Source organism: Myotis brandtii, unplaced genomic scaffold (assembly GCF_000412655.1).
Source record: "Myotis brandtii unplaced genomic scaffold, ASM41265v1 scaffold187, whole genome shotgun sequence".
Classification (NCBI taxonomy): Eukaryota; Metazoa; Chordata; class Mammalia; order Chiroptera; family Vespertilionidae; genus Myotis; species Myotis brandtii.
Genome location: NW_005356944.1, coordinates 990,106 through 1,000,024, shown reverse-complemented (window position 1 = coordinate 1,000,024; position 9,919 = coordinate 990,106). Strand labels below are relative to the sequence as shown.

Here is a 9,919-nt window from a genome sequence, read left to right as displayed (position 1 = left end):
GAGAATTGTACTGCTCTGAGGTTGAGTTTAGATCTTTCATCTCCAGCACTTAGGATCCTTATGGCAATAAATTATTTATGAACAGTTATTGACTGAGTTGAGTGAAGTAGAGTGTGAGAGAGAGCAAACTCTTTCCTCAAGATACAGAGAAGCAATTCCTGAAACCTCCCCGGGTCTGCCTGGTTCTTATTGACAGGATGCTTTGAGTGGGTGCGGTCTGTACCTCACTGCAAACTTTAAGTCCCCTGCCAGCGGTTAGGGTCTTGCCAGACTCACTGTCGGGACAGACAGATTAGATTTCTGTTGTATGGCCAGAGAGGATCAAAGTAATTGTGGGAATTTAGGGAAACTCATTTTAGCTGAGGACAAAGGAATAATTTTTTAACTGTTAGTGATGTTTAGTATTAGAATGGACCGCCTTGGGAAGTAATGAGCCCTTGTCACCTCTAGTCTTTAGACAGCTGTTTTATCTGTCAGGTGCTGGGAGGTTCCCAGGATGAGTGGGAACCTTGGGGCTGGACTGCTTGGATCCCGTGGAGACTCCTTGTTTTGCTGCCTTCAGCTGGGGTGGGGAGAAGAGAAGAGGTGGGCTGCTGCGAAAGGGCCTGGGACCTGAAGGGGAAGCCGGTGGGTGTCAGGACTGGAGGACTAGGGACAAGTTGCATTTACAGCCTTTGCCCTATCGTCCCAAGCTCAGCCTGCTTCACAAAGCTGCTGAGAGGCACAGTCCGGAATCTGGAGACCTGAGTGCGTCCGACTGACTAGCTTACAGTGAAGCCTTGGCTGAGTCGCTTTCTCTCTGGTTATTTTCTCATCTGAAAAATGAAGGGGTAGGATTTGATGAGCTCTCAAGTGCCTTCCAGCTCTGGCGGTCCCTGCAGCTGGCTCTGCTTTCTGAGCAGGACCCTGAGGCAGTGGCCCTGGGGGTGGGGGGCCAATCACCTGATTTCCACCCCACTCAAGCCCCTGCAGCTACTGGTGGCCAGGGGGTCTTTTTCCAACTTGCCACATTCTTGTCCTGAGTGTAATTTAGCACCATGCATGGACAGCAGATTTGGGTTCCCAGTCAGTCCTGACATGAACAGCTGTGTGACCTTCAGTAACACTCCTCTGATCTGTAGTTGCCTCACCTGTAAAACCAGAGCCAGAGCTGGACTGAATGATGGGATTTGCTGGGGTCAACAGCTTCAGGGCTCTTCCTGGCGCCAGATCTCTTGGCCCGGTGACCAGGAGAAGCCCACTCTGGAGCTGACCCCCAGGGTGAGAAGCCTGTCACTTGACAGTGGGAGCGAAGCTCTGACATTGACCTAGAACTCCCTCTCCCCCGGCTCTGCCTCCAAGCACATCTCAGCAGACCGCCCTGGTGTAATTTCTTTTTTTGAAGATATTACAGGAAAGGCGAGTGGCAGCTGCCTTAAGTTTTGATTTTGACCTAAGCTGTCAGTCTCTCCAGGTTGTTCTCCCACGCAGCTGGAGAACCCATGGCTACAACCAGCCACAGCCCTTGGAAACATGCTGTCATTTCCCCTGTCCTTAAGAATCTCCTCCCCCTACAGCCCCCCTCAAAAAAAAAAGAATCTCCCAGACTCTTTCCTCTGTGGTGGATTAAGGAGACAGGCAGGGCTGAGTTTACTAGGGTTATTTTTTTTTTAATAGATTTTTATTGATTTCAGAGAGGAAGGGAGAGGGAGAGAGATAGAAACATCAATGATGAGAGAGAATCATTGATCAGCTGCGTCCTGCACTCCCCCTACTGGGGATTGAGCCCACAACCCAGGCATGTGCCCTTGACCCGAATCAAACCCGGAACCTTCCAGTCCGCAGGCCGATGCTCTATCCACTGAGCCAAACTGGCTAGTAGTAGGGTTTTTTAAAAATATGTTTTTATATTTAGGGAGAGGAATAGAGAAATAGAATCTTCATTGAGAAACATCATCAATCGGTTGTCTCTTGTACACATGTTTTTATATTTAGGGAGAGGAATAGAGAAATAGAAACTTCATTGAGAAACATCATCCCCTACTGGGGATCCAGTCCACAACCCGGCATGTGCCCTAACCGGGAATTGAACCAGTAACCTCTTGGTTCATAGGTCGCCACTCAACCATTGCGCCATGCTGGCCAGGCATTAGTAGTTTTAAGGTTGGGGTGGTGAGGCCCTCAGTATGAGTGTTCTGCCCAAGGCCACACAGCAAAGAGAACCCAGATGGCAACAACTCAGCCCCGTCTTGGGCCCTCTCTCCAGCTGCACACAGCCGCCCACTCCACCAGCTAGCTCCTGGGCTTCTCTCCACACCTCACTTCCCCAGCCCTGGGCCTCGGGCAGCTTTTGGGCAGAAGGGAGCAGAAAGCAGCAGATGCCACTCCCCCCAACCACGCCTCAGACAAGAGCTGGATCTCCCAGGTGGGATCGCTGAGGCCTGAGGCCTGAGGCTGGGCGGCAGGCCTGAAAGCCGATCTCCAAGAAGGCGTGGCTCCCTAATGCCGGCAAATAAAAATCCGGAGAACCAGCAAGTCTGAAGACCAGCAGCAGGCTGCTCAAGGAGCCACTCAGCAAGCCACTCAGTTCCTGGGCCTTGGAAGTGGTAAGCCCCTGAGGCAGGAGCCCTGAGGGACCTGGGGACTGCAGATGGGGTCCTAGAGGCCAAGATGGGGCAGATGGCGGGAGGCAGATGTCCGTGCTCCAGATGGTGGGAGAAAGGCAGGGGAAACCACCGCAGTGGGCTGACAAGTCACATCTAGAGAGAGACTGCTGCTCACACTGATTCCCACCCAGAGAGACTCACAGGCAGACGCACCCGAAGGCAGGGACAGGGAAAAGTCAGCCCCACAGGCTTGCCGCACCCCAGTCAGATAGGCTAACGGAGCCCCGGCTCATCCACCTGGAAGCACGCTGCATTTAAAGAACTTCCCCTCCCCCCTGCACACGATCTAGAGAATGTCCACCCACTGTTTCAGATGCCCATGGCGTCCCCCCAAACCCTGCTCTTCTGCCTGCTGTTCCTGGTGATCACTGAAGGCCGGGGTCAGCAGGCGGCCACCCCAGGCTGCCACCTGCACCGTGAGTCACCCTGGGAGCAGAGGGCTGGGTGGGAGCAAAGAGCCGATGGGCTGGACAGAGGGGCAGGCAGCACCCTCGATGGACCATCGGAGGAAACAGGCAGCGGGAGCTGGGCGAGCCTTCGCAGAGGCACCGTCTACAACTCGCCTGTCTCCTCCTAGCCTTCAATGTGACGGTGCGCAGCGACCGCCAAGGCACCTGCCAGGGCTCCCATGTGGCACAGGCTTGCGTGGGCCACTGCGAGTCCAGCGCCTTCCCTTCCCGGTACTCAGTGCTGGTGGCCAGTGGCTACCGACACAACGTCACCTCCATCTCTCAATGCTGTACCATCACTGGCCTGAGGAAGGTGAGGGGGCCCATTGGGAGAGACAGAGGAGACGGGGATCTAAAATGGCTCAAGGAAGGGGACTGGAACCGAATCCCCTCTCCCACAGGTGAAGGTGCAGCTGCACTGTGGGGGGGGCCGGAGGGAGGAGCTGGAGATCTTCACGGCCAGAGCCTGCCAGTGTGACATGTGTCGCCTCTCACGCTACTAGCCCACCCTGTCCCCACCTCCCTCCCCTTGGTCAGAGGGGCGAGGTGGAGTACATCCCGTATATCCTGAGCGTCACTGAGGACAGCGGCTTCAACCCCCTGAAAAGAAGGGAGTCTCTGCTTCTTCCCTGCCTCTGCCACCGCCTGACCAGTGTTTCATCATTTCACTTCCCTCTTTGGCCCCATCCCTTAATAAAGCAAGCAGTCCTCGAGTTTCTGTCTTTATTAAGTCTACCCCCAGCCAGGGGAAGGGGGACAGACCATGGTAACTGTGACCCCACCTTGCCCCAGGACATGGGGAATCTCTTCTGCCTGTGCCCTCACCCCTCCCCCTGCCCAATAAATAAAAAGGGGACAAGAAAGTACAGAGGGAGGTAGGGGAGGGGAGGAGGATGCCCAGGCCCAGGTCAGCATCTGTTGGGGGTGAGCAGGGGAGAATAAATAGACCATGGATCCATGGTGGGGTGCAGGAAGACCTCGCGCTGGCACGAGGTGGGGTACACGAGGAGCCGAGTCCTGTTGCCCTAGGCTGGGAGCAGGGTGTGGGAACCTGCCTGCAGTCTGGAGCCCAGCTTTTTGGGGCAGGGAGATCCCTGATGGCAGCTTCCTGGTCAAGCTTGCCCTGGTCAAGTCCTGCCATAAGGACCTGAGAGTTCTGTTGCCAGGACCACCATCTCCTCTCCTCTCCTCCCCACAGTAAAGGGCCCACGCTGGGCCAGGCAGGGAGCCCTCCAACCCACTCTGCAAGGCCAGGGGGAGGTGTGTGTCTCTCTGGGCCCCTGGGCAGGAGAGGGCATAGAGGGACTGATAGCTCTGGGTTTAGTTCCTCCCTTTCTACGGGATCTCTAGCTCTGACCCCCACTGGCGGCCACCTGGGGTGTAAGGCGCTGGAGGGGGGCCTCTTTTGTCCCCTGGGTCCCCTGTAACCGGCGTAGCCGTAGCTCCTCCAGGCCTTGCCACAGCTCCTGCCGCTCCTGGGCCTTCTGTTGCTCCCTGCGGGGAGAGGGTTAGGCAGCTCCCCCAGCTGAGGCCCTGCCTGCAGCCCAGCTTCCCTCACCACCACCTCGTCTGCGAAGGATCTAGGGGAGCCTTCCACTCCGGGAAGAGACCACTGAGGAGGCTGGTCACGAGCAGGTGGCTTGGCCTGGCTCGAGAGACCCGGCTAGAGAGGAGGAAACTCCAGGGCGTCCAAGCTCCGCACCTGGGGAAGCCCTTGGGAGGATGACGACAGGGTAGAGGGGAGGGGCGGCACTTGCCAGGAACATAGGGAGAGACTTTAAATATCTGAATAGATCAGACATGGGGTCTTCCTCTTAGGCTCCCTCCAACCGTGAGGAGCTGGTTCCTTCCTGCTTTCCCCACTCCCTCCATGCCCAGCCCCCCAACACTCACTGCTGTTTTTCCAGCTTGTAGGAGGCTGTGAGCTCATCAAACAGCTTCCCATTCATCTCCATGAAGGTCTTGAGCACATTGTAGATCAGAGATACGATGGTTCTTGGCAGGTCAAGGGAGGGGGTGAGATGAGAGCAACTTCAGTTTGGCCCCACCTCCCTCCACAGTGCTCTGCCTAACCCTGTTCCCCAAACACAGCGTGCAGCCTAAACCCCACAGGCGCTGCCCGCTGCCCTCCGCCTGCCCCTTTCGCCACCCCTCAGCCCTCTTGAGACCCTTCCCTCATTCTCTCTAGCTAGGAGTGACCCCGGGTCTGGACTGGCTGGCCCTGGCCCTGGGCCTGGGCACTCACTGATTCCAGTGCTCCTTGGAGACTTGGTAGAGGGTCCCAAACACAGCAGGCAGCACAGTGTGGCAGTTGTCCTCAATGAGGCTCAGGATATACTCGTTGTTCCAGAAATACAGAGCCCGCTCTGCAACCTGGGGCAGGGAGATGGCAGAGGGAGTGCCTGGCAGAGGCTTCCCTGCATGTGCAAGGGCTGGTATCCACCCCAAAACCCAGGGCGCCCTGCCCTCACCCCCCATCCTCAGGACTCATCTCTCCCACTGGAGGAAGCAATGTGACGAGGAAAGAAACTGGACTTGGAGTCCAACGCTCAGGGTTGAATCCCAGCTCCACTGCACATGGGCCACATGACCTGGGCAAGGCATTAACCTCGCGGCTTCAGTTTTCTCATCTGTAAAATGGGGCTAATAAATAATAGCTATCTCCCCAGGGCTGTTGAATGAGGTGTCAGAATCACTGTGAGGAAGAACTGACTTCCACCAGGTTACTGCTCATAAGAATGGGAGCAAGTCTGACACATGTAGAACACTAGTTACAGCCAGCCTCATGATGGGGGGGAGGGGGGGCAGCTGGGCCCTGAAGTGGGACTGATTAAATTGAAGGCCACTAAGAAAAGGAGAGATGCCCTAGCTGGTTTGGCTCAGTGGATAGAGTGTCGGCCTGCAGACTGAAGGGTTCTGGGTTCGATTCTGGTCAGGGGCAGGCCCAGGTTGTGGGCTCGGTCCCCAGTGGGAGGCACGCAGAAGGCAGCCAATCAATGGTTCTCTCATCATTGGTATTTATATCTTTCTCTCCCTCTCCCTTCTTCTCTGAAGTCAATAAAAATATATTAAAAAAAAAAAAAAGGAGAGAAGGGATAACCCATGGGGAGCACATTTCAGTTACCAAATATGTTTGCCCTACTCTCCCTAAAGCCCCTATTGGCCACATTACAGATGAGACGCTTAATCACACTCAGAGTGAAGTGATCTGCCCAAGGCCCCTCAGCCAGTGGGAGGCAGATCTGAAGCTTGACCCAAGGGCTCGACCCCAAGCCCAGCATCTCCCCATTATCAGACCCAGGACAGTCCAGAGGGCCGAGGGAGCTGTTAGGTCAACTGGTCAACCTTCCTAGTCCATTCCCCATTCCCACCCCATACCTGGAAATGGGGGCTGGACACACAGCGAGCCACCTGCTTGAAGAGGGGTTCCTGGATCTTCACAAACTGGGAGGGCTCGATGACATCAAGAATCTCTTCCATCTCCCCCAGAAACATCACCTGGGGGGCAGGGACACGGGGCAGCAGTTCCATCTCCCCTGACACACACCTGACCGCCCTCCGGAGCTAAGCTTTCCTAACCTCCCTCTGGTGGTCCTCAAAGCCCTCTTCCTACCTCCTTCTGGGTGCAGGTTTTTGGCCAGTATTTGAGCAGTCCCCGGATCACCTGTGGGAGTTGGGGCAGAAAGGAGTCAGACCTGCAGGGACGGAGACCTGCCTTCTCCCCCAGAGGTACTCACATGCTCTGTCAAGGTGGCGTCCTTTTCCAGGAACTGCACCACGCAGTATGCCAGCTGTGGGGCGGAGAGAGAGGACGGGTCAGGAGGGGACTAGGGCAGGACCCAGGTCACTTACTGAGTCTACTCTCATTCACCAAGCATTTACCTAGGATGCACCAGGCATCATGCTCAGTGTGCGGGGACACAGTGATGATCTCACAGGGGTAACACTCAGCAAACCAGTCCTTATACATTTTACAGACGTTTCCATGATAGAAATCTGTATCACAATCTATGCGAATACAAGAGAGCTTCATCCTGCCTAGGGCAGGTGGAGAGAAAGGGGCTGGGAGGGCTTCACAGAGCTGATGTCTGAGACTCTTAAAGGGTCATGGGGCTTCTCTAAGGTAGAAGGAACAGAATCAGTAAAGAAAAAGAAGGTGACTTCGTGTGGCTGAAGCCAGAGGGGCAGGCTGACCCACATGGCTGCCCTGACTCTGTCTGCTCTCTGCTGTGCAGGGCCAGGTCTGGGCCTTACCTGGGCGTGAAAGACTGACAGTGACTTCACAGAATGCAGGGGAATCAGGACCCGAACCAGGAACTGCTTGTGCTCAGTCTTCAGGGGCAGCGCAAAGCCATTGATGATGCTGAGGAGGGGGACAGAAGAGAGGAGGAGGGCTCAGGTGACCGGCCTCAATCCTCCTTCCCCAAACTGATGCTGTGGCTGAGGCCCAGGGAGAGTCACCTTCCTAAGATCTCCAGCAGCTCAGCCACGCCATTGAAGTGCTCGAGTTCATAGATGAACCTGCATGAGAGAAAGGAGGATGCAGAAGGGCTCAGAGCAATTGGAGCAGGCCCAGCCCCTCCCAGCCAGCTGCCTGCCCACCCAACCCTGCACGCTAATCAACTCTCTCCCAACCTGAGGCCATGCTCCCTTCCCAATACCCTAAACCAGGCCCCACGGAGATCCACACCCACCTCTGAATCGCTCTTCTCAGCCCAGCCACCAGTGCCTCTCTGGGTCTCAGCTATGAAGCATTCCAACTCATCTCTTCCCCCGGACCCTAACCCCCATGACCTGGTCCCCAGCCAGTCAGCAGGCACCTGGCCTGCGTCCTTCACTCTTCGAGCCAGTCAACCGAAAGAATGTCAGGCACTTAGAGCATCTCCTCTGTGCTATGTACTTCTCAAAGTTATCCCAGGAGGCAGGGTTTATTAGATCCATTCTACAGATGAAGAAATCGAGGCTCAGTGGTTCAATGAAGTTTGTCCCAAAGTGAATAAACGGGATCTCAGGGAGTCTGAGGGATCTTGTCTTACCTACTCTTAGTCCCGGCCTCAGCCTCACTTCATCTTGATGGCTGTCCCTGATACAGCTTTCATTCCCATTTTAGACATGAGGAAACTAGGAGAGCTTAAATAGTTTGCCCGAGTACCCAAATACTGGAACCAAACTCAAATACAGGCCTTCTAACTTCAGAGCCAGTCTCGACTAAAAGGCCATGCTAGCATTGGTGCTCAATACACATTTGCAGAAAGAATCTTTTTTTTAAAAAAAAAATACATATTTGTATTGATTTCAGAGAGGAAGGGAGAGGGAGAGAGAGATAGGAACATCAGTGATGAGAGAGAATCAGTGATCGGCTGCCTCCTGCACGCACAACTCGGGCATGTGCCCTGACCAGGAATCGAACTGTGACCTCCTGGTTCATAAGTCAACGCTAATCACTGAGCCACGCCAGCCGAGCAGGAAGAATCTTTCTATAGGTCCTTATGGCTGAGCACAATAAGAGTCAAAAGATATAGATCCCAGACCGCCCCCCCCCCCGCCGGACTGACGGAGGCCCTGCAAACCACTTAATCTCTCTCAGTCTCTATTTCTTTATCTGTAAAATGGAAATAAATGCCCTTTCTCTGCTGACCTCACAGGCTTTGAATAATCAATATTACAAAATATGTTGCCAAGAAAGGACTCAGTCAACCAGCGTTCCTTAGGACCCCCTGCCGGGGAGCCTTTGCCTCAGTCTTCTCCCCCTCCCTCTCCAGGCCTCCGCGGGGCAGGCAGCAGGCACCTACCGGAGGAAGATATGGCTGCACTGTTTGCGGATGTAGGCCCGGAGCCCCAGGAACTTGCCGTAGACCCGGTGCAGGATGGTCTTGAGGTACTCACGCTCCCGGGGGTCCTCGCTATCAAATAGTTCTAGGAGCTGTGGGACCCGGGTCAAGGGTCAGGAGAGAGCCAAGCCCAGGTTGCTTCCATTCTATCCCCATGCCCCTCAGCGAGCCTGCCCCTGCCCCATGGCACCGCCCGGCCTGGGTTCCCCTCTCACCATCAGGACAAACTTTTGATCCACATATCTCTTGGCCACGGAGGGCTGGAAGTCTGGGCTCTCCAAGAAACGCAGGAAAAACTCATAAACCAGCTGGGGGAGGGGACAGACAAAAAGGTGAGTTTGAGAACAGACTCCCCTACTCACCCCACCCTGTGGCCCTCACCCATCGCCCGCCCCCATCCTCCATCTCTTCTAAAGCTCCATCCCTACCTTCCCCAGCCCTCATACCTGCAGATGTGGCCATGAAGGCTCAAGGTTGGGCTCATCCTCTTCAGGGTCAAATTCAGGGTTCTCACTGGGCGGCAGGGTCCGGAAGATATTCACTGAGATCTGAGGGACACAGACAGGGTTCTCTAAGAGGGAGCCCTCAAAGGCAGAAGCCAGGACCGCAGACCTGCCCCAGCACTCACTCCTTGGCAGTCATTCCCTGAACTTAATTCATGGAAGCCCGGGGCCAGGGGCTGGGGATCCTGCCCTCTAGGGGGTGCAGCCCTGTGGGCAGACAAGATGGAAAGCCGTAAGGTCTGCAGACATTCCAGCCAGCAAAAGGGAGCTTCCTAGCTTGGGCACTGAGAGAGGCTTCATGGAAGAAGCGGCACCCGAGCCAGGCCATGGCAATAAGGGGCTGGGGGCGGGGGCGGAGGGGGGAGTGTGCACAGGCCTGGGGAGAGCATAAGCAAAAGCTGGCACTGGTCAGGTGCACTGGAGGACAGAGTGGGGAGGGGAGATGTGGGACTCGAGGTCAAGCAGGAGGGTATTGGGTTTTTCTCGCACAG

The 9,919-nt window shown here is 55.4% G+C and overlaps 2 protein-coding genes across 3 annotated transcripts in view; one reads left to right on the top strand and one right to left on the bottom strand.

The window, feature by feature from the left end:
* The first annotated feature begins 2,183 nt into the window (after nucleotides 1-2,183).
* GPHA2 (glycoprotein hormone alpha 2) lies at nucleotides 2,184-3,807 on the top strand. The gene is made up of 4 exons (XM_005864209.2): nucleotides 2,184-2,585; nucleotides 2,959-3,061; nucleotides 3,223-3,407; nucleotides 3,496-3,807. Exons 2-4 carry the CDS (start codon nucleotides 2,959-2,961, stop codon nucleotides 3,595-3,597), a joined length of 390 nt encoding a protein of 129 aa, XP_005864271.1. The 5' UTR covers nucleotides 2,184-2,585; the 3' UTR covers nucleotides 3,598-3,807.
* PPP2R5B (protein phosphatase 2, regulatory subunit B', beta) overlaps nucleotides 3,804-9,919 on the bottom strand; it is an 11,198-nt gene continuing 5,082 nt past the window's right edge. For both annotated transcript variants that reach the window (XM_005864208.2, XM_005864207.2), the window contains 11 exons: nucleotides 9,372-9,473; nucleotides 9,141-9,233; nucleotides 8,887-9,017; nucleotides 7,556-7,615; nucleotides 7,349-7,457; nucleotides 6,832-6,885; nucleotides 6,708-6,758; nucleotides 6,473-6,592; nucleotides 5,340-5,467; nucleotides 4,988-5,089; nucleotides 3,804-4,588 (listed from right to left, as the gene is read on the bottom strand). In XM_005864208.2, coding sequence (XP_005864270.1) covers nucleotides 4,441-4,588; nucleotides 4,988-5,089; nucleotides 5,340-5,467; nucleotides 6,473-6,592; nucleotides 6,708-6,758; nucleotides 6,832-6,885; nucleotides 7,349-7,457; nucleotides 7,556-7,615; nucleotides 8,887-9,017; nucleotides 9,141-9,233; nucleotides 9,372-9,473 — 1,098 coding nt within the window. In that variant the 3' untranslated portion in view covers nucleotides 3,804-4,440. The remainder of the gene's footprint in view (nucleotides 4,589-4,987; nucleotides 5,090-5,339; nucleotides 5,468-6,472; nucleotides 6,593-6,707; nucleotides 6,759-6,831; nucleotides 6,886-7,348; nucleotides 7,458-7,555; nucleotides 7,616-8,886; nucleotides 9,018-9,140; nucleotides 9,234-9,371; nucleotides 9,474-9,919) is intronic.